General features: G+C 51.9%; 1 protein-coding gene across 8 annotated transcripts in view; it reads left to right on the top strand.

Annotated features, from left to right (window-relative positions):
• Cd276 (CD276 molecule) overlaps positions 1-27,319 on the top strand; it is a 41,265-nt gene extending 13,946 nt beyond the window's left edge. The window contains exons 2-8 of one of the 8 annotated variants that reach the window (XM_050151880.1): positions 1,278-1,410; positions 5,078-5,416; positions 6,866-7,162; positions 20,992-21,126; positions 23,168-23,209; positions 24,545-24,580; positions 25,859-27,319. In XM_050151880.1, coding sequence (XP_050007837.1) covers positions 1,332-1,410; positions 5,078-5,416; positions 6,866-7,162; positions 20,992-21,126; positions 23,168-23,209; positions 24,545-24,580; positions 25,859-25,881 — 951 coding nt within the window. In that variant the 5' untranslated portion in view covers positions 1,278-1,331 and the 3' untranslated portion in view covers positions 25,882-27,319. Of the gene's footprint in view, positions 1-1,121; positions 1,411-5,077; positions 5,417-6,865; positions 7,163-11,271; positions 11,407-13,447; positions 13,490-14,797; positions 15,137-16,585; positions 16,883-20,991; positions 21,127-23,167; positions 23,210-24,544; positions 24,581-25,858 lie in introns of all 8 variants that reach the window. The other 7 variants (XM_050151877.1, XM_050151876.1, XM_050151878.1 and 4 more) reach the window with 7 other exon arrangements.
• Positions 27,320-27,546: the final 227 nt, after the last annotated feature.

Below are 27,546 nucleotides of genomic sequence, written 5' to 3'. Positions count from 1 at the left end.
GGCTTTGAGGCCACCGGACTTTGGACTGGAAGCACCTGGAAAGGAAGTGGCTGCCCAGGGCTTCTCCGCAATGGGCTGTCGACAGCCAGGGAAGTGCGGGGCTAGCCAGGATGCTGGGTTTGGCTGAGGGACTCCCTCTGTGCAGCTTCCTGGCATCGGGAGTGGGGGAAGGGGTGCACAATAGGCTAGAACAGGATGGAAGGATTGTCCCCAGGGACCCGAGGCTAGACAAGATGCTTGGCTGTAGGTAGGATTTACTGCATGAAGGGTCAGAAAAAAACTGCTGCAGGATTGGGCTCCTTTCAGCTCTGCTCAGTGACAGATGATTTGACATTAAGAAACGCATGTGTTTGGGTTTATGTATGTATTTTTTTGTTTCTCCTACAAAAAAATGTGACCAAGGATGCAATCTGACACTAGGGGTGGCCAGGGGGTGGGTGTATAAAATGTTCATATTCTTGCTAATCATCGTTAGGTGGGACAGATGGACATGGGTCACATGGCTTGAGCAGGCAACAGTGAGGGACATAAGAAGTGGTGCATGCAGCCTGCTTGAGTCAGGCACCTGAGGGAAGCCGGGGTATATGCTGAACCCAGGGAAGTCTGGGACCCCTCTGACCCAGGCCCGATCTATTGCAACAGATCCAGCCCTGGCTCAGGTCCGACTGACACAGCTCTGCCACCCCCTTCATTTCTGCTGGGTCTTGGTTGCTTGGTACATGTATTAAATTGGCAGGTGTCCCTCCCAAACTCCACATCCATACATCCAGCTGCTCCTAGAGCTCTGCCCTGGGCTTTCTGCTCACATGCTCCTATCCTAGCACACCCTAGACCAAATGTTCCACACTTCCTGTCCCAGGGACCAGGGCTCAGAACCGACTGTGCTGACTGCTGCCTCCGTCATTTCCCACACTCTTAAATGCTGTCGTTTCTGTCCACGCCTGCTTTGCCCCTCGGTTGGCTTCTCGCATTTATTCTGCAGATGCTATCAAGTTAGCCCTCGCAAGGCTGTTTATCTATCCCAGAACCTTCAGTGGCTCCTGGCTACCTTTAGGGTAGAGTGTACTTTTCAGATTAAACCCCAAGTTTCTCTAAAACCTTCTCTTTTACTCTCCCACCAGCCAAAGTGACCTGGGCACAGCCCGGACCCCAAGCTTCATCAACCTTGTCTTGCTGGCTACCTGACTTCTTCCCTCTTGGATTTGGATGGTCCTGAGGAATTAGGAAGGTGTTAGGGAGGAACTTTGGAGACAGAGGCCTCTCTTCCTCTTCCACAGGCAGGAGCAGCCATCCGCCACGGAGCGCCCAGCTGTCAGCTGCCTGACAGGAAGATGCTGCGTGGATGGGGCGGCCCCAGCGTGGGTGTGTGTATGCGCACAGCCCTGGGAGTGCTGTACATCTGCCTCACAGGTGAGGGGAAAGATCATTGTCATGATGGTGTGTGACCATGCCTACTCCTTCCTGGGCTACTGCCAGGCTGGCTCTGTCTTGAAGAATCACACTGATTTCCACCTCTGGGATCCACAGGCAACCTTCTTCACCTTAGTCTGTACTTTTCCATCTGGGAAGAGGGACTTGAGCACTGTGTACTATGGTAATTCAGGTTCCTGAACGCACTGTTTAAATTCTCTTCAGGACCCTTGTGCCTAGGGCTTCCTCTGCCCAGAACTTTCTACCCTCAGACAGAGGCGTGATTCCGCTCTGTATTCTGTTGTAAGCCTTTGCTCAGATGGCAGATCTTCAGCATGCTTCCTTGGCTGCTTTGCATAAAAGCATAGCCCTCTCTCCCTCCCTGTCCCTGTGCTTCATCACTTTCTTCCTAGCTTTTGCCTCCACTTGACGTATGGTTCCTTTGTTTATTTCTTGTTGTCCTCCTGCTCAGAAGGTAGGGTCTGTCCTCAGGGAGTGGATGGATGCTTGCTATATAGTCAGTGCTCAGTCACCATGATGAACAAATCAAGGAAGGTACTTCCCCGATAGTACTTGGCTGTGTAAATGCCCTACTTGTATAGTCCGGCAACCCATAGAGAAAACAAAGCCGAGTGTCTGGTGCCATCTAGTGGTCACAGGAGGCAATACCCATCTCTGCCACTAAGGGTTGACTTCTTTTTTGATTTGTTTTTATTTGTTTGTTTGAAACAGAGTCTCACTATGTATCCCTGGCTGTCTATCCCGAAACTCACTATGTAAACAGGCTGATCTCTACTCACAGAAATCCACTTGCCTCTGCCTCATGAGTGCTGAGATTAAAGGCGTGCACCACCACCACACCCAGCCTGATTCTCACTTCTTGATAGAAAGAAAGGGTTTTAGGTGATTTAATTTCCATGTCCCAGATGTCCTCTGCAAGGGACACCTTGGTGTCTAGTTGGCAAGGATGGGAACTGGCCTAAGATTTCATGGAATTTCTGAAAAATAGCCAGGCCCAGCTTCAACCTCTAGACATCATGTACTAAGAAAGTGTGGAATAGCCTAATAGAACACTAACCACAGAACGAATACAATAGCCCTCTGTGGGTGCTACATTCAGTTAGCTTCCTTTGAAGGCTGCGCTTCACATATTTTGAGTGTGCCTACTTCCTGTGGGCATAGTTTTCACCTAATCCCTCCGTCCGAGCACAGCACATTCCCCAGACCCTTCCTGACTTCTCAGAGCTGCAGAAGCAGAGATGATGGGCAAACAGAGGTTCCTGGCAGGGAAGCCGCCGGGAAGCCCACGGGACAGAGGGCACAGGTGACCACAGAGACGCCTGCCCCAGGGCCCTTTTCTCTGGGAACTCGGGGTTTCCTGCAGGATGACTTACATTCTGTTACATAGTTACTTTTCTATAGCTGTGACAAAGCCGCCATGGCCAAGGCAGCTTTAAAAGCATTCCATCTGGGGGCTTGCTTACAGTGTCGGGGGTGGGGAGTCCATGGACATCATGGCGGGGAATGTGGCAGCAGGAAGGCAGGCAGGCACTGGGCAGCCGCTGAGAGCTTACATCTAATCCACAAGCACACAGCAGAGTGAGGGATGGCATGGGCTTTAGAGACCTCAAAGTCCACTTCCAGTGATACCTCCTCTGACAAGGCCACACCTCCTAACCCTTCCCAGACTGTTCCACCAGCTGGGAACGGAGCATTTTAAACACACGAGCCTGTGGGAGCCATTCTCATCCAAACCACCACACATTCCTTCCTTCTCACCCGTCATCAGTCAGCAAATATTGATTGATAGTTCTGACTGCATCTCAGATCTGGCTGATTCTATGGCCACTCTTCAGTTTTTGGGTTTTTTTTTTTTTTTTAAGACAGGGTTTCAGTATGGAGTCCTGACTGGCCTAGAACTTGCTATATAGTCCAGGCAGGCTTGAATTGACAGAGATCTCTTGCCTCTGCCTCATGGTGCTGGGAGTAAAGGAGTCATGCTTGTAGCTGTCTCCTGTGCTAACCACCTCACGTGCCCTTTCTTCTACTGGATCACTACCACAGTTTTATTTTATTTTTTTGTTTGTCGAGACAGAGTTTCTCTGAGTAACAGTTCTGGCTCTCTTGGAACTCACTTTGTAGACCGGGCTGGCCTCGAACGCACAGAGATCCACCTGTCTCTGCCTTCCGAGTGCTGGGTTAAAGGCGTGCGCCATCATTGGCAGGTTTTACTATCACTTGTTTTTTTTTTTTTTTTAAACATTTTTATTTATTTATTATGTATACAGTGTTCTGTCTGCACATGTGCCTGCAGGACTGAAGAGAGCATCAGATCTCATTACAGGTGGTTGTGAGCCACCATGTGGTTGCTGGGAATTGAACTCAGGACCTCTGGAAGAGCAGCTCTTAACTGCTGAGCCATCTCTCCAGCCCTCGCTATCACTTCTTGTGAGGACCTCTGAGGTGGTCCCTGACTACTCTCCCTTTTACCCTTCTATATACAATATAGTCTCCCTGTGTAGAGGAGCCAGGGCAAGCTTGGGGCTTTGCTACCCACATAACATTTAATAACTACTGTCCTCCTTAATGCTATTTCCTCAAAGGCAGAAACCCCAGGCTTCTTGCAGTCTCTCAAAAGTCTGTCTTGCCTCCTCAGAGGGCTTTCCCGATGGGTTGCCTTCCCTTAGGCTCTCACTGACCCCTACCTCAGGGTCTTTCTGTCTGCTGACTCCCCTTCCTGGCGCCCACTTATATAGGCTCAGTGTTTCACAGAGCGCGTGCTTTGCACTTTATTTAAAGACAGGGGTGTTCTTTCTTGTATGTCTGTTTAGGAAGTGAAGCAAAGGAAAAGCACCCATGAAGTTCTCTCACCCAAAGAAAATCACTGAGGACATTAGGTGTTCACTTTTTGTAGGCACCCCTGCCTAGTTATCCAAATAGTATGTAATTGTGGGAAATGCAAATGACCCGGCAGGTGGAGAGGACCTGGCGCCAAGTCCCTGGCTTCTTTTGTTCTCTCTCTTTTATAGTACTTCCTCTTTTTGTTTTTCTTTTCTCTCCCCCCCTTCTCTCCTCTCTCTTCCTCTCTTCTCTCTCTCCTTTTTTGGGACAGAGTGGATCCCAAACTGGGCAAGAGTTCCAACACTGAGGCGCGGCCACAGCCTCACTTCTCCAACCACCCCCCCCCCCCATAGTCTAATCGGAAGCTGATAATTATCTGTGTTCGTCACAAACTGCCTCTCTCTTCTATTAGGATGTAAACAGGCTCAAGGGTGTGACCTGGTCTCGGTCCTTGTTACATTCCTAATTCCTGTTGATGGATTAGCTGCTTACGGTGAGGAGCATAGATGTGGAACTTTCTTTTTTTAAAAAAATATTTATTTATTATATATACAATATTCTGTCTGCGTGTATGCCTGCAGGCCAGAAGAGGTCACCAGACTTCATTACAGATGGTTGTGAGCCACCATGTGGTTGCTGGGAATTGAACTCAGGACCTTTGGAAAAGCAGGCAACGTTCTTAAGCGCTGAGCCATCTCTCCAGCCCGATGCGGAACTTTCTTTGAGTCACAGACCTAAAAGGAATGTTGTGCAAAGCCTAGAGATAGCTGGGGAAGGAGAGAGACCCTGAAAACCCCACCCTAACCGCCCTCTGACTCACCCCCAGGAGCTGTGGAGGTCCAGGTCTCTGAAGACCCTGTGGTGGCCCTGGTGGACACTGATGCCACCCTCCGCTGCTCCTTTACCCTGGAGCCTGGCTTCAGTCTGGCACAGCTCAACCTCATCTGGCAGCTGACAGACACCAAACAGCTGGTACACAGCTTCACTGAGGGCCAGGACCGAGGCAGTGCCTATGCCAACCGCACAGCGCTCTTCCCTGACTTGTTGGTACAGGGCAACGCATCCTTGCGGCTGCAGCGAGTCCGAGTCACCGACGAAGGCAGCTACACGTGCTTCGTGAGCATTCGGGACTTTGACAGCGCTGCTGTTAGCCTGCAGGTGGCAGGTGAGTGTGGCGAGGGGGTCGCCTTCCACGTCCACGCTCCGTTCTTCTGCACGCGGCCTCTCATACACTGCTCCCCACAGATCTCATTCGTGTCCTAACAGCCTCTCTCCCACTGTATCTCCTGCACTGATGATGTTGCTAACCCCTGCCCTCTGCTACCCTCCTGCCTTCTGCTCAAAGTCCAGCATGACTCTGGAGCCCCACAACGACCTGGGGACGAGGTGGCAGTCCTGTGTGCCTTGAGGCCACAGTGTTCTGACAGGGATCACCTTGATTGGTCACGTGACCACCTTTTGACTTGCCAAGGACCGTGGCTGGTTTGACTTGCACAGCATTCTTAGGCTGGTGCAGGGTGTTAATGGCACCTACAGATGCCTGGTACGCAACCTGGTGGTGCAGTAACATGTGCACAGCTCAGTCACCATGACAACCCCTAGAAGACCCATGGATTTTTATTTTTTTGGTTTTAAGTGGCACCTCAGAGGGAGGTTATAGTTCTGTCGATTGCATTTGAAGTTAAAGGAAGTTAGTTCCCTATCCTTAGTCTCCCAGATTACGGAGACAGCTGAGAGTGATAGGAGAATGATGGGCGGGGACTCCAAGTAGTGTGGAGTCACTGAGCAAAGGCCTTCTTGACCACCTCACCCCCAGCTCCAAGGCTATAGAAATTTCTGGAAAGGATGGAGATGCATCTGGGTCAGCAGAAAGCCATGGAATAGGAGAGCCACAGAACTTCTGCTGGGGAAGGGGTTTGCTCTTGCTGGAGCGCTTGACAATGTCATTGCCCCAAGTCTGGATCCCGGGGATGGCTCTTGTCAGACGAGGCCAACCTGCTGTGGAAGTCAGATCTGAAAAGATCTGCCTAGAGAATGGGAAGGAACAAAACCTGGATTTTGATGGTCAAAGAGGCTGCGGAACAGCTGGAGAGGCCCTGTCCTTTCTTACTGCTTTGTCTCCACGATTCTGGAGGTCCAGGTTCTGAAGATCCGTGGTGGCCCTGCTGGACAGTGACACCACCCTAGGCCGTTCCTCCCCCAGCCTGGCTCCAGCCTGGCACAGTTTAACCTCATTGGGTAACTGATGGGCACTAACTAGCTGGTGTGCCGCTTCCCCACGGGCTGGGCCTATCCCAGGGTGCAGCACTTTCCCCTGACCTGCTGGCTTAGGGCCGTGTGTTCTTGAGGATACTGCGCACACGTATGTAGCCGATGAGGGCAGCTTTGTGAACATCCGGGACCTTGTCAGTGCTGCTGCTAGCCTGCAGGTGGCAGTTCAGTACCAGGAGGGAGCATTGTCCGTCCCTTACCCAGTCTGCATGCAGCCCACCCGCTTGTCCCCTGCTGACCCCACCATCAGACCCCAGACTGTCCTAGCTAACAGCCCGTGTGTCCTTGCTCCACTGTCTCTTGACCTGACCGTTATTGATCTCTCCCCTCTGCCACCCTCCAGCCCCCTACTCGAAGCCCAGCATGACCCTGGAACCCAACAAGATCCTGCGTCCGGGGAACATGGTGACCATCACGTGCTCCAGCTACCAGGGCTATCCCGAGGCTGAGGTGTTCTGGAAGGATGGGCAGGGACTGCCCTTGACTGACAATGTGACCACATCCCAGATGGCCAATGAGCGGGGCTTGTTTGATGTCCACAGCGTGCTGAGGGTGGTGCTGGGTGCTAATGGTACCTATAGCTGCTTGGTACGCAACCCCGTGTTGCAGCAAGATGCTCATGGCTCAGTCACCATCACAGGTAAGGGGAGAAGGTTAGCTAGGGAAGGACTAAGGGAACAGCTACCTCCTCTCTAGGCCTTAACCTGAATATCAGTATAAAAACACTTATTAGGGTGTCGATTTCAACATTCCCAGAGCTTCCCCGGTGAGACATCTTTAAGGTCCTTGTTTCCTTGAGCTGATGGAAATCATTTCTAGTGTTTGCTCTCCTGAACATGCTTCCCACAGCTCTTACGCCTCTTACTACATGGACTGCAAAGTACCTGCCTGGAATCTAGAGTGTGGGTAGAATTTTGGAGCAGCCGCAAGGCTTGCTTAGAGACAAGAGGGTGTGTTTGTCTTGCTTCCAGTGCACACTTCTTTGGTGTGTGAAGGAATTGCAACTGTGAAGCCCTGGGAGACTGTGGGGCCTCCCAGGTGGAGCCTACTCACCTGGGTCAAGGGCAGCCCTCCCTGTAGACTGGGCCCTTACGTAGCCAGAGTTGTCTCTACTGCCCCTATGTGGTCAATGCCAGATTGACCCTCTAATATTGGAGAAGTCACTTCATCTCTGGTTTCCAGGTCAGCTCTAGCCCAGGTCGGCACCTCCAGTGCTTTAGGCTGTAAAGAGGACTTAGGCTCATCTTCTTGCCAAGGTAGGCAGTCATCGTCTGTATTTGTCCCTGACGTGTCCCAGTTCAGTGCTTTGGTAGGTCTGTGTGCTAGGTCTAGCTCCCTAGGTCCTACCTCAGGGGCGTGTGAGCTTTCCCAGGGACCGCCTACATCTCTGAGATCAGTAGAGCAGGTTGTCCATCCCTGGTTCTTGTCTTTTCTCATCCCACAATTTCTGCCCGACACCTCCAGCCCACCCAGCTCTTTACTTCCAATGGTTGCCGGTGTCTGGGTAAACCTTAGGCTTCCCTGTAGGGAGCCAGTCTATGCGTCATCTAAGGGAGTCACTTCCTGTGTTCCCTCATGTCCTAAGTACCACGTTGACCTTGTAGAGAACACCATAGGAAAAAAATATTTCACTGGTGCTGGAGAGATGGCTCGGTGATTAAGAACACTGACTGTTCTATTGTGAAGACAAGAATTCACATCCTAGCACCCAGATCAGGTGGCTCTCAAATGCTTAGAGCTCTGAGTGGTCACATGCTGTTTTCTGGCCTCTGTGGGTACAGTCACACACACGTGTGAACACACACACACTAAATCACTTTGTTCACAAGAGAGACCAAGAACTGTGGCGTGAGACAGGGAGGACAGAGGACTCATGGCATCTTGCACCAGGTGGGCTGGACTCTGCACTGACCCTGTGAAGCAAGGACTTGCATGTGGAAAGAGCATTCGCCCCACCTCAGAGAACATTCTTTACACCTCTGTAGTTAGCACGGAAAGAATTTCATCTGGGCTTGTGTTGCCAAGCACAATTCAGACAAGACCCAGTGAAAGGGGACTCTCCCCAAGACCAGAGACTAGCACAGCGGCTCCATACATTTTGGGGGGCCAGACACCACTTTGAAAATTGGACAAGTGATAGAGGCCATGATTTGCCCATAGCTTGGAGGGTCCCCAGCCTCTCCAAACTATTCGGGGACCGCTTTGCATCCTGCTTCCCACATTCTGCAGCAAGAGACAAGCCGGGATCTGAATCCAGCATTGGCCTCTTAGCCCAGTTTCCCTTCCTCCCCGCGGCTGGCCTCCTGTTTTCATTAGAACAGATCTGGCTTGCCTTGGAGCCCTTGGCCTGCATTTTGCTTCGGGCAGCTCTGCCTTGTACGGCATTCTGGGATTTCGATGCTCAGTCCTCTAGCTGCTCTCCCTCCACCTGATGGGGCTGAGTGACATTGAGTGCTGTGCCAGGCCTCTCTGGAGAGGGCTTTCTGGAGCGAGAACTGGAGATATAGGTCTGAGCCCCAGCTGACTGTGTCCTTCGCTAGAGGCACGAAGGAAGTCTGACAGTATTTCAGGCAGTTTAGGGGCGAGCACGGGGCGATTTTCCCTTTGAGTAATTAGCTTATACTAATTAGATATTGAGTAGATTCCTTGTGATATCTCGTGCGTGTGTATGATTTTGATGATAGTCACCTTTAATACCACTTCACGCCCCGCTTTCTTTCCTGCTGATCCCCTTCCTCTGCCCAGCTAGTCCCCTCCTACTCTCATTCTTTTAAAGCCTTATTTACTGTGTGTGTATACAAAGGTCAGAGGACAACTTTCGGGAATCGGTTTTTCCCTTCCCCAAAGGCTCTGGGCTAGCACGTAGGTCGTCAGGCAGTCCCAGAAGACTCTTTACCAGCTGACCCATCTTGGTGGCCCCCTCCCATTTTACTGTCTATTCTTTGTGACACAGTGACTTTGGTTAGGATTGCTTACAGGAGCCCAAGTGCGGGATCGGTTAGAGGAGCTTGGGCACTTTATCATGGGGCTCTATCGCTGAAGAAAATGTCTCTCCCTCCCCTAGCAACCACTAGCTGCCTGTGGTTCTTCAGGGAGGCGGGGAGTCTCTTGAGTATTTCTCCTCCTCTGCCCTGTCCACTGCTACAGGAACCCTATCTTGAAATTTCCAGAGGTCTCTCACAAGTGCTCTAGGCTGGCCTTCTAGCTGTCAGCCTTAGCTGTGGCCTTCGCTCCTGTTCCTGCTCTCCTGGGTGATGGCTTCTTCAGATTCCAGGGTCCAGAGCAGCAGCATGCCTGCCCCCAGCCCATACTTGTGGAAAGCGTATTTGCTGCAAGGACTTACCCCAATTCCTCTGGGCCTGGGCCTCTGCAGGTTCAGGTGCAGGGCCCCGCTGCCTGTGTACTCCAGAGGCTGCTGATGCCCTGGCTGCATGCTGCCCCCAGAGGGCAAAAGGAACCAGCTGTCTTTGTTAGAGGTTTTTTTCCCCTCCAAGGTTCTGCCCAGCAGCCAGTGTGGCTCTAGGCGAGAGTGGAATCTATGTTGGAGTCCTGTGGGCTGTGCTTAGAGCAGCTGCTGGCCTCAGCCCTACCTTGAGCTCCTCGGCCTTACTCATTCTCTTGACCTTAGGTATCTAATGGGGGCAGCCTCAGAGCCGCACGTGAACGTTCCCTTGGTAAGGCTCCCCCAGATCTGTACGAGTCCTTGAGTGGCGTAGCCACTCACTCCAGGCCCTCATCTGTGTTTAGAACTAGTCACACTTTCTGTAAAGAGACAGAATGAATACCTTATGGGCCATGTGCCCACTTTGTGGGCCACGTGCCGCTTTTCTGAAAGCTGCTGATTTTGTTTGTTTATTAGTCTGTTTATTTGTTATTGTCAGCATCTCATTGTCTTAGTGGACTTAGCATTCAGTATGCAATGAGGATGACCTTGAGTTTCTTATTCTCCCATCTCTACCTCCTTAGTTCTGGGGCACAGGTGGCATGGGAATCCATGGCTAGTTTATGTCATGCTGGGAACTGAACCCCAGGCTTCATGTATTCCAGCAGGCAGTCTGCCAGCTGAGCGGCCTCTCCAGAGCCCTGGAGTTTTTCTTTCTGTTCTTCTTTCTCCTTTCTTTCCTTTTCTTTCTTTCTCCTTTCTTTTTGTAACTTTTTACAAAATAAAAGCTAATAGTAGCTCATGGATTGTCAAAAACAGGCCACACCCTGGCTCCCAGGGCTGTAGCTGGCTGATGTCAGACCCTCAGGATGATGTTAGCTAGGTGGAACTGCAACCCTCAGGGAGGCCGCTGGAGAGATGATTCCTAAGCCAGACGGGGAATTTGGGAGCCCCTGCTAGGAAGGGAAAATGACAGGGGACGGGCAGAGGCCAGAAGGTGTCAGGGTCTCTGCAGAGAATGGCTGAAGTGGGACTTCCTTTGGTGACATCACACAGAAAAGCTGGGAGACTGGACGCTTGGTCAGCTTAGAGATCCTTAAGCCACTCCTAGAAGACAGAAAGCTTATCCTTGGTCAGTGGGGCCCTATCCGTGATCACTAGTCACCTTCAGGCTTGTTGGCTCCACCCCCTCCCTTCTGAGGCATGTTTCCATCACCCATAGCCACAGTGGCAGGGTTTGGTAGGGTGAATGGAGCTATGGCTGCGGGAGCCTGAGTGAGTTTCATTCATCTCAGTGGGGCACAGTGTCTAGGAGCCCCTGTTCACACCTCGGAACAAGATGGTCTCATCCTTCTGTCTTCTTCCAGGGCAGCCTATGACATTCCCCCCTGAGGCTCTGTGGGTGACTGTGGGGCTCTCTGTCTGCCTTGTGGTACTGCTGGTGGCCCTGGCCTTTGTGTGCTGGAGAAAGATCAAGCAGAGCTGCGAAGAGGAGAATGAAGGTAAGCGTGTGCGTGTGTGTGTATGTGTACATGCAGGTATGCACATGTGCATACATGGCCACATGTCTTGAGGCATGACACTGTTTTAGTTTCTCGGGTGCAGCTGTAAGAGAATACTTGAGACAGGATCGAATAAAAAGCAGAAATTTACTGGCTTGAGTTTCTCAAGCTGGGAGTATTGCATCCAGGGAGAGCAGAGAAATCACTTGCCATAGAAGAAGGAAGGCTGGAGTTTGGAGCCCTAGCACCCACCTAAATATCTAGTGAGCATGGCAGCTTGTCTGTAATTCCAGCATTTAGAAGGAGAAACTGATCAGCTAGACTAGCCAAATCAGTAAGCTCTGGATTCGATTGAAAGACCCTGCTTTAATGGATATAACAGGGAGCATGATTAAGAAAGCCTCCTTCTGTCAGCCTTGGGCCCCCACATACATGCACGCCCACATGGACAACCACACACATCTGAACAGGCATGCACGAATACAACACACTCAGACACAGGCACAAAGTAAGAAAGTCAATACCATCTCCAGGCACCAGCATCTGCTGGGGCCTTGCTGATCGTTAGATGGTGGAAAATGAGAGGGCAAAGGTCACAGTGGCAGTGCCATCTGCAAGGGTAGAGCTGTCAGAGCCTAATCACCCCTTAGAAGTGTCACCTCTTTAAAATAAAATTAATCTAAAATTTAAATTTAAAGTTTTTGCGTATGTATGTTTTGCCTGCATGTATGCACGGAACTGTGGTTACAGATTATTATTACACTCGCCATGTGGGTGCTGAGAACAGAATCTTGTTCTCTGCAAAAGCAGACAATGCTCTTAACTATTTATTAACTAAATAGTTAACTAAATATTAACTATTGAGCCAACTCTCCAGCCCAGAAGTCACGCCCCTTGACACTGTTGGGTGGCAGCTGATTTCAGTGTGCATTTGGGAGGGAACAGACGTTCAAACACAGCAGTTGCTGTGTCCGTGACAGGATGAACAGGAAGGGGGTACACAGAGGACCATAGCCTGAGTCCTCGTGGCTAACTGTCCTCTCTGAATCAGTATAAACTGCCTGTCCGTGCGTGAACACGGCAGATGGGTGTAAACAAGAGTGTGACGTGTCATGAAGATGGTAGTGTGTAAGGCTGCATGCGGTGTGACAAGGGATGAGTGTGTCTGTGAGTGAGAAAAGGTTCAGGGCCTTGTGAGCATTTAGCTTGTGTGTCACGAGAGTGTGTGTCTTCCTCGGATACTACTATCTGCTGGGGGAGGGGGTTACGAATTGGTATTAGTGGGTGGACATTGGTGGGTGGCACATGAGTAGACGGGGTGTGGGAGCCGACGGGGTGTGGGAGCCGACGGTAGTAGAGGCTGGAAGGAGAGTAGGCTTGAGGAGGAAGTGGGGGGAGTTTGGTCAGATGTGGGTAAGTGATGCTTGTGACTTGGATGGTTAATTGGGCTGTGCGAGGCTGGTAGAGGATGCGCAGACAGAAGTGGGGTACCAAGAGACTGGGGAGATGACTATCAGTAAAGGACTTGAGTTTGGGTCCCCAGCACCCTCGTAACTCTGGCGTGGCAGCTTGCTTCTGTAACACTGGGGTTAGGGGGACAGGAGGCCCGCTGACATTCTCCGGGCAGCCAGTCTAGCTCAGTCAGCACGCTCCATGTTCAGTGAGGAACCCCGTTTCAGATAAGGTGGAGAGTGATTGAGGAAGACACCTGATGCCAACCTCTGACTTTCGTGCGCATGTACACACACGTGCACACACGCACACCATACACATACAAAGCATGACAGAAGTGGGGTGCAAATGGGGTGATTCGACTGGGTGGCAAGTGAGTGGGTATGCGAAGCGCTAGGCTTGGTGGGTAGAGGGCCGGATAAATGGTCCCTGGCCAGACGAGTGCTGGGCTTTCTGCTGGGCCCTTCCGTTCTGTCCTAGGTTCAGCTCTGCTCTGGTCTCAAGCGTTCCGACCAGAAGTCACATTTGCTCAGCCAGGTGTGGAAGTGTGGCAATGCAAACACTGAGAAAGTGTTATTCATCCTTCTAGGCGCTGAGGACCAGGACGGGGATGGAGAAGGCTCCAAGACAGGTGAGTCTGGCCTTCTTCACTGGGAGGCACCAGGGACAGGAGAACAGGACTTCATGCCCCGAGGTTTGAATGAAATACCCTCTGATGGAGCCCCCAAATCAGAAAGGGTCTGGAGGTAGAGTACCGGACTGCCACAGGAGTCTCCTGCCTACCCTAACCTGTCCTTCAGGACTACACCAACTGAGAGCTTCCCAGGGGTGGGAGGAGAGGAGGGCTTCAAAAGAGAGGCAGTCTCTTATAATAAACAAAGGAGCCTTCGGCAAATAACTGTCTCTTTGGCCTATTTTTCCCATATGTAAAAAAAAAAAAGTGGGCATGAGAACAGGTCTCTAGGCTTTTCTGGGTTGGGTTAAATGAGATAATCTCTATAGAAAGCAGTACCACGGCTGCTGTCTTGTTCGGAGCTTACAGTGGCGCCCTGTCGTGATCCAGCAAACAGCTGCCCTGTTCTTAGGCTGTGCAACTTGGATGAGGTGCTTCGCTCTGGGCTTCTAGGTCTCACCTGTAAAGCCACCATCTTGGCCCTGTTCTAATGGCGCCTGAGAGCTGTTCCGAAGCTCTCTCCAGAGCCCAGAGAGGCAGGTGCTTTGCAGGGCGTCCTTGGCTGAGATCTGGTCCTAGGGTGGGTACTGAGGTCCTGGTGCCCCAGAGCTGCAGGACCAGGAGTCACCAGGCTGAGAAAGGCAGGTTTCCCATGAGCCTTCTTGGCCTGCTCCAGTTGACACTAGCGCCCTCCCTACCCAGTAGAAGGAAGGGCGGGAACGATGCCTGGGGGCTGCTGTAAATCACACCAATTAATTCTCCACTCACCTGTTGGCGCCTGTGCGGCAGACATGGGCTCGGGCCCNTGATAATTATCTGTGTTCGTCACAAACTGCCTCTCTCTTCTATTAGGATGTAAACAGGCTCAAGGGTGTGACCTGGTCTCGGTCCTTGTTACATTCCTAATTCCTGTTGATGGATTAGCTGCTTACGGTGAGGAGCATAGATGTGGAACTTTCTTTTTTTAAAAAAATATTTATTTATTATATATACAATATTCTGTCTGCGTGTATGCCTGCAGGCCAGAAGAGGTCACCAGACTTCATTACAGATGGTTGTGAGCCACCATGTGGTTGCTGGGAATTGAACTCAGGACCTTTGGAAAAGCAGGCAACGTTCTTAAGCGCTGAGCCATCTCTCCAGCCCGATGCGGAACTTTCTTTGAGTCACAGACCTAAAAGGAATGTTGTGCAAAGCCTAGAGATAGCTGGGGAAGGAGAGAGACCCTGAAAACCCCACCCTAACCGCCCTCTGACTCACCCCCAGGAGCTGTGGAGGTCCAGGTCTCTGAAGACCCTGTGGTGGCCCTGGTGGACACTGATGCCACCCTCCGCTGCTCCTTTACCCTGGAGCCTGGCTTCAGTCTGGCACAGCTCAACCTCATCTGGCAGCTGACAGACACCAAACAGCTGGTACACAGCTTCACTGAGGGCCAGGACCGAGGCAGTGCCTATGCCAACCGCACAGCGCTCTTCCCTGACTTGTTGGTACAGGGCAACGCATCCTTGCGGCTGCAGCGAGTCCGAGTCACCGACGAAGGCAGCTACACGTGCTTCGTGAGCATTCGGGACTTTGACAGCGCTGCTGTTAGCCTGCAGGTGGCAGGTGAGTGTGGCGAGGGGGTCGCCTTCCACGTCCACGCTCCGTTCTTCTGCACGCGGCCTCTCATACACTGCTCCCCACAGATCTCATTCGTGTCCTAACAGCCTCTCTCCCACTGTATCTCCTGCACTGATGATGTTGCTAACCCCTGCCCTCTGCTACCCTCCTGCCTTCTGCTCAAAGTCCAGCATGACTCTGGAGCCCCACAACGACCTGGGGACGAGGTGGCAGTCCTGTGTGCCTTGAGGCCACAGTGTTCTGACAGGGATCACCTTGATTGGTCACGTGACCACCTTTTGACTTGCCAAGGACCGTGGCTGGTTTGACTTGCACAGCATTCTTAGGCTGGTGCAGGGTGTTAATGGCACCTACAGATGCCTGGTACGCAACCTGGTGGTGCAGTAACATGTGCACAGCTCAGTCACCATGACAACCCCTAGAAGACCCATGGATTTTTATTTTTTTGGTTTTAAGTGGCACCTCAGAGGGAGGTTATAGTTCTGTCGATTGCATTTGAAGTTAAAGGAAGTTAGTTCCCTATCCTTAGTCTCCCAGATTACGGAGACAGCTGAGAGTGATAGGAGAATGATGGGCGGGGACTCCAAGTAGTGTGGAGTCACTGAGCAAAGGCCTTCTTGACCACCTCACCCCCAGCTCCAAGGCTATAGAAATTTCTGGAAAGGATGGAGATGCATCTGGGTCAGCAGAAAGCCATGGAATAGGAGAGCCACAGAACTTCTGCTGGGGAAGGGGTTTGCTCTTGCTGGAGCGCTTGACAATGTCATTGCCCCAAGTCTGGATCCCGGGGATGGCTCTTGTCAGACGAGGCCAACCTGCTGTGGAAGTCAGATCTGAAAAGATCTGCCTAGAGAATGGGAAGGAACAAAACCTGGATTTTGATGGTCAAAGAGGCTGCGGAACAGCTGGAGAGGCCCTGTCCTTTCTTACTGCTTTGTCTCCACGATTCTGGAGGTCCAGGTTCTGAAGATCCGTGGTGGCCCTGCTGGACAGTGACACCACCCTAGGCCGTTCCTCCCCCAGCCTGGCTCCAGCCTGGCACAGTTTAACCTCATTGGGTAACTGATGGGCACTAACTAGCTGGTGTGCCGCTTCCCCACGGGCTGGGCCTATCCCAGGGTGCAGCACTTTCCCCTGACCTGCTGGCTTAGGGCCGTGTGTTCTTGAGGATACTGCGCACACGTATGTAGCCGATGAGGGCAGCTTTGTGAACATCCGGGACCTTGTCAGTGCTGCTGCTAGCCTGCAGGTGGCAGTTCAGTACCAGGAGGGAGCATTGTCCGTCCCTTACCCAGTCTGCATGCAGCCCACCCGCTTGTCCCCTGCTGACCCCACCATCAGACCCCAGACTGTCCTAGCTAACAGCCCGTGTGTCCTTGCTCCACTGTCTCTTGACCTGACCGTTATTGATCTCTCCCCTCTGCCACCCTCCAGCCCCCTACTCGAAGCCCAGCATGACCCTGGAACCCAACAAGATCCTGCGTCCGGGGAACATGGTGACCATCACGTGCTCCAGCTACCAGGGCTATCCCGAGGCTGAGGTGTTCTGGAAGGATGGGCAGGGACTGCCCTTGACTGACAATGTGACCACATCCCAGATGGCCAATGAGCGGGGCTTGTTTGATGTCCACAGCGTGCTGAGGGTGGTGCTGGGTGCTAATGGTACCTATAGCTGCTTGGTACGCAACCCCGTGTTGCAGCAAGATGCTCATGGCTCAGTCACCATCACAGGTAAGGGGAGAAGGTTAGCTAGGGAAGGACTAAGGGAACAGCTACCTCCTCTCTAGGCCTTAACCTGAATATCAGTATAAAAACACTTATTAGGGTGTCGATTTCAACATTCCCAGAGCTTCCCCGGTGAGACATCTTTAAGGTCCTTGTTTCCTTGAGCTGATGGAAATCATTTCTAGTGTTTGCTCTCCTGAACATGCTTCCCACAGCTCTTACGCCTCTTACTACATGGACTGCAAAGTACCTGCCTGGAATCTAGAGTGTGGGTAGAATTTTGGAGCAGCCGCAAGGCTTGCTTAGAGACAAGAGGGTGTGTTTGTCTTGCTTCCAGTGCACACTTCTTTGGTGTGTGAAGGAATTGCAACTGTGAAGCCCTGGGAGACTGTGGGGCCTCCCAGGTGGAGCCTACTCACCTGGGTCAAGGGCAGCCCTCCCTGTAGACTGGGCCCTTACGTAGCCAGAGTTGTCTCTACTGCCCCTATGTGGTCAATGCCAGATTGACCCTCTAATATTGGAGAAGTCACTTCATCTCTGGTTTCCAGGTCAGCTCTAGCCCAGGTCGGCACCTCCAGTGCTTTAGGCTGTAAAGAGGACTTAGGCTCATCTTCTTGCCAAGGTAGGCAGTCATCGTCTGTATTTGTCCCTGACGTGTCCCAGTTCAGTGCTTTGGTAGGTCTGTGTGCTAGGTCTAGCTCCCTAGGTCCTACCTCAGGGGCGTGTGAGCTTTCCCAGGGACCGCCTACATCTCTGAGATCAGTAGAGCAGGTTGTCCATCCCTGGTTCTTGTCTTTTCTCATCCCACAATTTCTGCCCGACACCTCCAGCCCACCCAGCTCTTTACTTCCAATGGTTGCCGGTGTCTGGGTAAACCTTAGGCTTCCCTGTAGGGAGCCAGTCTATGCGTCATCTAAGGGAGTCACTTCCTGTGTTCCCTCATGTCCTAAGTACCACGTTGACCTTGTAGAGAACACCATAGGAAAAAAATATTTCACTGGTGCTGGAGAGATGGCTCGGTGATTAAGAACACTGACTGTTCTATTGTGAAGACAAGAATTCACATCCTAGCACCCAGATCAGGTGGCTCTCAAATGCTTAGAGCTCTGAGTGGTCACATGCTGTTTTCTGGCCTCTGTGGGTACAGTCACACACACGTGTGAACACACACACACTAAATCACTTTGTTCACAAGAGAGACCAAGAACTGTGGCGTGAGACAGGGAGGACAGAGGACTCATGGCATCTTGCACCAGGTGGGCTGGACTCTGCACTGACCCTGTGAAGCAAGGACTTGCATGTGGAAAGAGCATTCGCCCCACCTCAGAGAACATTCTTTACACCTCTGTAGTTAGCACGGAAAGAATTTCATCTGGGCTTGTGTTGCCAAGCACAATTCAGACAAGACCCAGTGAAAGGGGACTCTCCCCAAGACCAGAGACTAGCACAGCGGCTCCATACATTTTGGGGGGCCAGACACCACTTTGAAAATTGGACAAGTGATAGAGGCCATGATTTGCCCATAGCTTGGAGGGTCCCCAGCCTCTCCAAACTATTCGGGGACCGCTTTGCATCCTGCTTCCCACATTCTGCAGCAAGAGACAAGCCGGGATCTGAATCCAGCATTGGCCTCTTAGCCCAGTTTCCCTTCCTCCCCGCGGCTGGCCTCCTGTTTTCATTAGAACAGATCTGGCTTGCCTTGGAGCCCTTGGCCTGCATTTTGCTTCGGGCAGCTCTGCCTTGTACGGCATTCTGGGATTTCGATGCTCAGTCCTCTAGCTGCTCTCCCTCCACCTGATGGGGCTGAGTGACATTGAGTGCTGTGCCAGGCCTCTCTGGAGAGGGCTTTCTGGAGCGAGAACTGGAGATATAGGTCTGAGCCCCAGCTGACTGTGTCCTTCGCTAGAGGCACGAAGGAAGTCTGACAGTATTTCAGGCAGTTTAGGGGCGAGCACGGGGCGATTTTCCCTTTGAGTAATTAGCTTATACTAATTAGATATTGAGTAGATTCCTTGTGATATCTCGTGCGTGTGTATGATTTTGATGATAGTCACCTTTAATACCACTTCACGCCCCGCTTTCTTTCCTGCTGATCCCCTTCCTCTGCCCAGCTAGTCCCCTCCTACTCTCATTCTTTTAAAGCCTTATTTACTGTGTGTGTATACAAAGGTCAGAGGACAACTTTCGGGAATCGGTTTTTCCCTTCCCCAAAGGCTCTGGGCTAGCACGTAGGTCGTCAGGCAGTCCCAGAAGACTCTTTACCAGCTGACCCATCTTGGTGGCCCCCTCCCATTTTACTGTCTATTCTTTGTGACACAGTGACTTTGGTTAGGATTGCTTACAGGAGCCCAAGTGCGGGATCGGTTAGAGGAGCTTGGGCACTTTATCATGGGGCTCTATCGCTGAAGAAAATGTCTCTCCCTCCCCTAGCAACCACTAGCTGCCTGTGGTTCTTCAGGGAGGCGGGGAGTCTCTTGAGTATTTCTCCTCCTCTGCCCTGTCCACTGCTACAGGAACCCTATCTTGAAATTTCCAGAGGTCTCTCACAAGTGCTCTAGGCTGGCCTTCTAGCTGTCAGCCTTAGCTGTGGCCTTCGCTCCTGTTCCTGCTCTCCTGGGTGATGGCTTCTTCAGATTCCAGGGTCCAGAGCAGCAGCATGCCTGCCCCCAGCCCATACTTGTGGAAAGCGTATTTGCTGCAAGGACTTACCCCAATTCCTCTGGGCCTGGGCCTCTGCAGGTTCAGGTGCAGGGCCCCGCTGCCTGTGTACTCCAGAGGCTGCTGATGCCCTGGCTGCATGCTGCCCCCAGAGGGCAAAAGGAACCAGCTGTCTTTGTTAGAGGTTTTTTTCCCCTCCAAGGTTCTGCCCAGCAGCCAGTGTGGCTCTAGGCGAGAGTGGAATCTATGTTGGAGTCCTGTGGGCTGTGCTTAGAGCAGCTGCTGGCCTCAGCCCTACCTTGAGCTCCTCGGCCTTACTCATTCTCTTGACCTTAGGTATCTAATGGGGGCAGCCTCAGAGCCGCACGTGAACGTTCCCTTGGTAAGGCTCCCCCAGATCTGTACGAGTCCTTGAGTGGCGTAGCCACTCACTCCAGGCCCTCATCTGTGTTTAGAACTAGTCACACTTTCTGTAAAGAGACAGAATGAATACCTTATGGGCCATGTGCCCACTTTGTGGGCCACGTGCCGCTTTTCTGAAAGCTGCTGATTTTGTTTGTTTATTAGTCTGTTTATTTGTTATTGTCAGCATCTCATTGTCTTAGTGGACTTAGCATTCAGTATGCAATGAGGATGACCTTGAGTTTCTTATTCTCCCATCTCTACCTCCTTAGTTCTGGGGCACAGGTGGCATGGGAATCCATGGCTAGTTTATGTCATGCTGGGAACTGAACCCCAGGCTTCATGTATTCCAGCAGGCAGTCTGCCAGCTGAGCGGCCTCTCCAGAGCCCTGGAGTTTTTCTTTCTGTTCTTCTTTCTCCTTTCTTTCCTTTTCTTTCTTTCTCCTTTCTTTTTGTAACTTTTTACAAAATAAAAGCTAATAGTAGCTCATGGATTGTCAAAAACAGGCCACACCCTGGCTCCCAGGGCTGTAGCTGGCTGATGTCAGACCCTCAGGATGATGTTAGCTAGGTGGAACTGCAACCCTCAGGGAGGCCGCTGGAGAGATGATTCCTAAGCCAGACGGGGAATTTGGGAGCCCCTGCTAGGAAGGGAAAATGACAGGGGACGGGCAGAGGCCAGAAGGTGTCAGGGTCTCTGCAGAGAATGGCTGAAGTGGGACTTCCTTTGGTGACATCACACAGAAAAGCTGGGAGACTGGACGCTTGGTCAGCTTAGAGATCCTTAAGCCACTCCTAGAAGACAGAAAGCTTATCCTTGGTCAGTGGGGCCCTATCCGTGATCACTAGTCACCTTCAGGCTTGTTGGCTCCACCCCCTCCCTTCTGAGGCATGTTTCCATCACCCATAGCCACAGTGGCAGGGTTTGGTAGGGTGAATGGAGCTATGGCTGCGGGAGCCTGAGTGAGTTTCATTCATCTCAGTGGGGCACAGTGTCTAGGAGCCCCTGTTCACACCTCGGAACAAGATGGTCTCATCCTTCTGTCTTCTTCCAGGGCAGCCTATGACATTCCCCCCTGAGGCTCTGTGGGTGACTGTGGGGCTCTCTGTCTGCCTTGTGGTACTGCTGGTGGCCCTGGCCTTTGTGTGCTGGAGAAAGATCAAGCAGAGCTGCGAAGAGGAGAATGAAGGTAAGCGTGTGCGTGTGTGTGTATGTGTACATGCAGGTATGCACATGTGCATACATGGCCACATGTCTTGAGGCATGACACTGTTTTAGTTTCTCGGGTGCAGCTGTAAGAGAATACTTGAGACAGGATCGAATAAAAAGCAGAAATTTACTGGCTTGAGTTTCTCAAGCTGGGAGTATTGCATCCAGGGAGAGCAGAGAAATCACTTGCCATAGAAGAAGGAAGGCTGGAGTTTGGAGCCCTAGCACCCACCTAAATATCTAGTGAGCATGGCAGCTTGTCTGTAATTCCAGCATTTAGAAGGAGAAACTGATCAGCTAGACTAGCCAAATCAGTAAGCTCTGGATTCGATTGAAAGACCCTGCTTTAATGGATATAACAGGGAGCATGATTAAGAAAGCCTCCTTCTGTCAGCCTTGGGCCCCCACATACATGCACGCCCACATGGACAACCACACACATCTGAACAGGCATGCACGAATACAACACACTCAGACACAGGCACAAAGTAAGAAAGTCAATACCATCTCCAGGCACCAGCATCTGCTGGGGCCTTGCTGATCGTTAGATGGTGGAAAATGAGAGGGCAAAGGTCACAGTGGCAGTGCCATCTGCAAGGGTAGAGCTGTCAGAGCCTAATCACCCCTTAGAAGTGTCACCTCTTTAAAATAAAATTAATCTAAAATTTAAATTTAAAGTTTTTGCGTATGTATGTTTTGCCTGCATGTATGCACGGAACTGTGGTTACAGATTATTATTACACTCGCCATGTGGGTGCTGAGAACAGAATCTTGTTCTCTGCAAAAGCAGACAATGCTCTTAACTATTTATTAACTAAATAGTTAACTAAATATTAACTATTGAGCCAACTCTCCAGCCCAGAAGTCACGCCCCTTGACACTGTTGGGTGGCAGCTGATTTCAGTGTGCATTTGGGAGGGAACAGACGTTCAAACACAGCAGTTGCTGTGTCCGTGACAGGATGAACAGGAAGGGGGTACACAGAGGACCATAGCCTGAGTCCTCGTGGCTAACTGTCCTCTCTGAATCAGTATAAACTGCCTGTCCGTGCGTGAACACGGCAGATGGGTGTAAACAAGAGTGTGACGTGTCATGAAGATGGTAGTGTGTAAGGCTGCATGCGGTGTGACAAGGGATGAGTGTGTCTGTGAGTGAGAAAAGGTTCAGGGCCTTGTGAGCATTTAGCTTGTGTGTCACGAGAGTGTGTGTCTTCCTCGGATACTACTATCTGCTGGGGGAGGGGGTTACGAATTGGTATTAGTGGGTGGACATTGGTGGGTGGCACATGAGTAGACGGGGTGTGGGAGCCGACGGGGTGTGGGAGCCGACGGTAGTAGAGGCTGGAAGGAGAGTAGGCTTGAGGAGGAAGTGGGGGGAGTTTGGTCAGATGTGGGTAAGTGATGCTTGTGACTTGGATGGTTAATTGGGCTGTGCGAGGCTGGTAGAGGATGCGCAGACAGAAGTGGGGTACCAAGAGACTGGGGAGATGACTATCAGTAAAGGACTTGAGTTTGGGTCCCCAGCACCCTCGTAACTCTGGCGTGGCAGCTTGCTTCTGTAACACTGGGGTTAGGGGGACAGGAGGCCCGCTGACATTCTCCGGGCAGCCAGTCTAGCTCAGTCAGCACGCTCCATGTTCAGTGAGGAACCCCGTTTCAGATAAGGTGGAGAGTGATTGAGGAAGACACCTGATGCCAACCTCTGACTTTCGTGCGCATGTACACACACGTGCACACACGCACACCATACACATACAAAGCATGACAGAAGTGGGGTGCAAATGGGGTGATTCGACTGGGTGGCAAGTGAGTGGGTATGCGAAGCGCTAGGCTTGGTGGGTAGAGGGCCGGATAAATGGTCCCTGGCCAGACGAGTGCTGGGCTTTCTGCTGGGCCCTTCCGTTCTGTCCTAGGTTCAGCTCTGCTCTGGTCTCAAGCGTTCCGACCAGAAGTCACATTTGCTCAGCCAGGTGTGGAAGTGTGGCAATGCAAACACTGAGAAAGTGTTATTCATCCTTCTAGGCGCTGAGGACCAGGACGGGGATGGAGAAGGCTCCAAGACAGGTGAGTCTGGCCTTCTTCACTGGGAGGCACCAGGGACAGGAGAACAGGACTTCATGCCCCGAGGTTTGAATGAAATACCCTCTGATGGAGCCCCCAAATCAGAAAGGGTCTGGAGGTAGAGTACCGGACTGCCACAGGAGTCTCCTGCCTACCCTAACCTGTCCTTCAGGACTACACCAACTGAGAGCTTCCCAGGGGTGGGAGGAGAGGAGGGCTTCAAAAGAGAGGCAGTCTCTTATAATAAACAAAGGAGCCTTCGGCAAATAACTGTCTCTTTGGCCTATTTTTCCCATATGTAAAAAAAAAAAAGTGGGCATGAGAACAGGTCTCTAGGCTTTTCTGGGTTGGGTTAAATGAGATAATCTCTATAGAAAGCAGTACCACGGCTGCTGTCTTGTTCGGAGCTTACAGTGGCGCCCTGTCGTGATCCAGCAAACAGCTGCCCTGTTCTTAGGCTGTGCAACTTGGATGAGGTGCTTCGCTCTGGGCTTCTAGGTCTCACCTGTAAAGCCACCATCTTGGCCCTGTTCTAATGGCGCCTGAGAGCTGTTCCGAAGCTCTCTCCAGAGCCCAGAGAGGCAGGTGCTTTGCAGGGCGTCCTTGGCTGAGATCTGGTCCTAGGGTGGGTACTGAGGTCCTGGTGCCCCAGAGCTGCAGGACCAGGAGTCACCAGGCTGAGAAAGGCAGGTTTCCCATGAGCCTTCTTGGCCTGCTCCAGTTGACACTAGCGCCCTCCCTACCCAGTAGAAGGAAGGGCGGGAACGATGCCTGGGGGCTGCTGTAAATCACACCAATTAATTCTCCACTCACCTGTTGGCGCCTGTGCGGCAGACATGGGCTCGGGCCCCATGTCTCATGCTTAGTGACAGATGTTGGCAGAGGGAGGGAGGGAGGGAGGGAGGGAGGGAGGGAGGGAGGGAGGGAGGGAGGAAGGATGGGCTGGAGAGTTCGTCAGCCTCTAGGCCACGTGACCCTGGGCCTCTGGAGGCACCTGTAACCATGCCGGCCTCCCTTGGTCCTCATTTCACCTCATTTATGATCTGGGCTCTATGTGCTGCCCCATCTCCAGCTTGTCTGGGCACAGGTGCTTGTCTGTAGTAACAGGAAGCAGAGGCTCAGAGAGAAAAGACACACGGGACTTATTCAGAGACAGTGGAGGTGGGACTGAGGCTTGGGATGGCTGTCTGGGGCCCCTCCCCTGGCACTGTGATGGTGCCCCCAGCCTGTCCATCCCATCCCATTCCTTCTGCGTCCTCACCTTTACTTCTTCCTTTGCCTGCCTCCCTGGGGTTCCTCTCTCATCACATGCTCCTTCCTTTTTTTTTTTTTTTTCAGCTCTGCGGCCTCTGAAACACTCTGAAAACAAAGAAGGTAAAGCTATATTATTACCTGAAATGGAATGTGTGTGTTTGTGTGTCTGTGTAGGAAGCTGGGGTGTGGGGCAGCCATCATCACCCTTCTGCTGCTGACCTGTGTCCCCCCAAGAAGAACAGCACTCACTCACCTCCAGCTGAGATAGTGGAGGGTAGAGGAATCCCGATCCCAGCTGCTCCAGTAGGACTCAGATGTCAGACACAGGCTTACCTATACCAGGCAGTTCTGCCTCTCCTGTCTGACGGTCTGAAAGCTGCAGGTAGCCTGGGGCCTGGATTCTGTCCCCTGCAACATGAAGCCTCCATCCCTGGGTCCAAGGGGTTGCTGCCGTGGCTGCTATGCCCCCTCCAGAGGCAAGGGATGAGAAGGAGGGCAGGGAACATCTTTCTAGGGCTTGGCCAAAAATAGCTGCTGTCACTTTAGATACATCCCATTGGGCAGAACCTAGTCACATGACCTGTTTCTCAGGTGAGCCTAGAAACGTAGCTTTCGTCTGGGCGGCCATGTTTCTGGTGCATAGGAGGTGGGCATTCGGTACAACAGTCATCATTACTCACATCCGCAGGTTTATTAGGAAGCCTAGGAAATGAGAGATCCCCCTGTCGTTGGGAAACAGTGAGCGCAGAAGAGTGAAGCTCTGCTAATGAGAATATCAGCCGAAGAGAGTTGCTGCCCAAAGTAACCCCATAGGTGAAACAATGGGCTTCCCTGCTCCCCACAGGAACCTTGACTTTAGTCTGTGTCCAAGATGGATGACTGCGGACACAGGATATGACAGTTCCTTTCCCGAGGACACAGACAGAACCCAAAGGAAGGGAGAAGAGCAGGGCCACACATACCCAAGGCCTTCTAAACTGCTGGTGCAAGCTGGGATGTGGAGCGGGGCCAGGGGTGTCAGATTTGAATGCTCTTCAATAGGGAGGCAAGGTCAGAGGGAGAAGGCTCCCTGCAATATTACTCTCCAGGTCATTAGGATGGGAAGAGGCGCCCTGCCAGGGGAGGGAATTGGGCCAGGCCTTGAAGGGTGAGTCAGATGGACCAAGCAGGCCAGCAGGAGGGAGTGTGTGGAGCGACTGTCTTACCTGGCTCCTGTGTGCATACTGGCCTCCAGCGTAGCGGTGTAAGAAGACACACGCCTTACTCTATCTGTCCTGTGCTCAGGTTAGGGGCACACACCCCTGACCTGGGTAAGTGACTTTGGATGTATTCCCAGGAATAGAACTTCCAGCTTCTAATGCATTTCCCCTTTTTCTTCCATCCTACCATGAAATGCAGATGATGGACAAGAAATAGCCTGACTGGGAGCTGCTGCCTTTCCCAGGTGGGGAACCTACTCTCTGGCTGTGTTGAGCCTCAGTGTGAGCCCCACCCCCAACGCATGGGTTCTGCTCCACGCCATTCCTCAAAGGATGTGGTACCTAGGCCACCCACAGCCTTATTTCTCTGATGGACTCGATTCCCATCAGCCTGCAGCCTTATTTTTCCAGTGACACGATACGCAACCATCCTGCGGCCTTATTTCTTAAGGACGCTACACACAGACCGCTCCACCTCGTTGTTCCTCTAGAGTCATCTGGTGGCCTTGTTTCTCCAGTTACACCACACGTGAGCCTTCCTTCGGCCTTATGTCTTATGGACACACACAAACCACCCCACCTCCTTGCTCCTCCAAAGTCACACAGACTGTGTAACTGCTGTTGGTCTCCAAGGCACATAACTAACGATTCAGATGAACCCCTGCCATCTTTATCTGAAGCCAGCTGCACAGTCATCTCTTGGTTTTTCCCAAGGCCCTGATACAGCTCACTTATCGCTCCTCAACACACACAGGTACAGTGATACTTGCAGCTGTACGTGCTGGACACGTACAGACTTGCCTTGCATGGTGTCCTTGGCTGCCCTGGGCTGTGCCCATTCTCCCCCCAGGAAGCAGGTACTGGTTGCCCTGGTTCTCACAGCCCCTCAGAGGGTCAGCCTTCATCCCTCTGCTTTCCCAAGTTTGAAATCTTTGTTACTTTTACTTTCTTAGTTAAATTAACGTCTGTAGGGCCACCATAGGGATCAGTGCTGAACTGGGTGCCAAGGTCCTGCAGCAAAATCAGAGTCCCTTCCCTCAAGACCTCAGCTTCTAGCTGGGAAATGGCTCCTTATTGTACCCATCTGTGCCCACAGTTTCTCGATACCTCACTCTCAGCCCACACTGTCTCTGAGTAGGGGCAGAAACCAGGAGAGAGCAGAGCCCTTTGCCATACTTGGAGAACTGGGTGTTTCTAGATGTGGACTGAAAGGCAGGTGGCCACAGCCATGCGCACCTGGATGGAAGCAGCAGCCTATGTCATACTGGGACCGTCTCAACAGCTGGAGCCCCCGAGGACAAGAAAGGACTGCTCCTTACCGTGGTGCTATTCTGGAGCTGGGGCTTGTACCTGGCTTGTCTCTGACAGCCCTGGCTTCTTGCAGAGCAGAACTTCTGGTGTCCCCTTGAAGGCATCTCTCCCACCCCAGTACTAGAGAATGTGAGGATAATCTACATGGTGTCATGGTGCACTCGGAAGGCAAAGGCAGGAGGATCTCTGAGTTTGAGGCTAGACTGGTCTACAGAGCGTGTTCCAGAATAACTGGGGCAACACAGAGAAACCATCTCAAAAGACAAAGCAAAAATAAAATAAGAAATAAATCTGGGACTCTGTTAACGGGGTGCACTGTGGGAGAAATAAATGCCTTTGTCTTTCGATAGCTTCTTGCCTGTGATGTTTGTGAACAGTGGGGCGGCTTGGTGCTAGAGGGGAGGAATCCGTCCTGGGCATTCAGGCTGGAATAGGGCTACCTACCTCACCATGAAGGCTTTTTCTCCACTGTGGTTCCTCTTCTCATGCTTCTGTCAAGTTGAGGAGAAAAACAAAAACAAACAAAAACCAAACAAACAAAAGAACCCTAAGAGGCAGAGAGGCAGGAGGAAGCAG

This window comes from Alexandromys fortis, unplaced genomic scaffold (genome assembly GCF_014885135.2).
Source record: "Alexandromys fortis isolate MF-2015 unplaced genomic scaffold, M_Fortis_MF-2015_v1.1 scaffold_70, whole genome shotgun sequence".
In the NCBI taxonomy this organism is placed as follows: Eukaryota; Metazoa; Chordata; class Mammalia; order Rodentia; family Cricetidae; genus Alexandromys; species Alexandromys fortis.
This window is presented reverse-complemented; position numbering and strand designations above follow the sequence as displayed.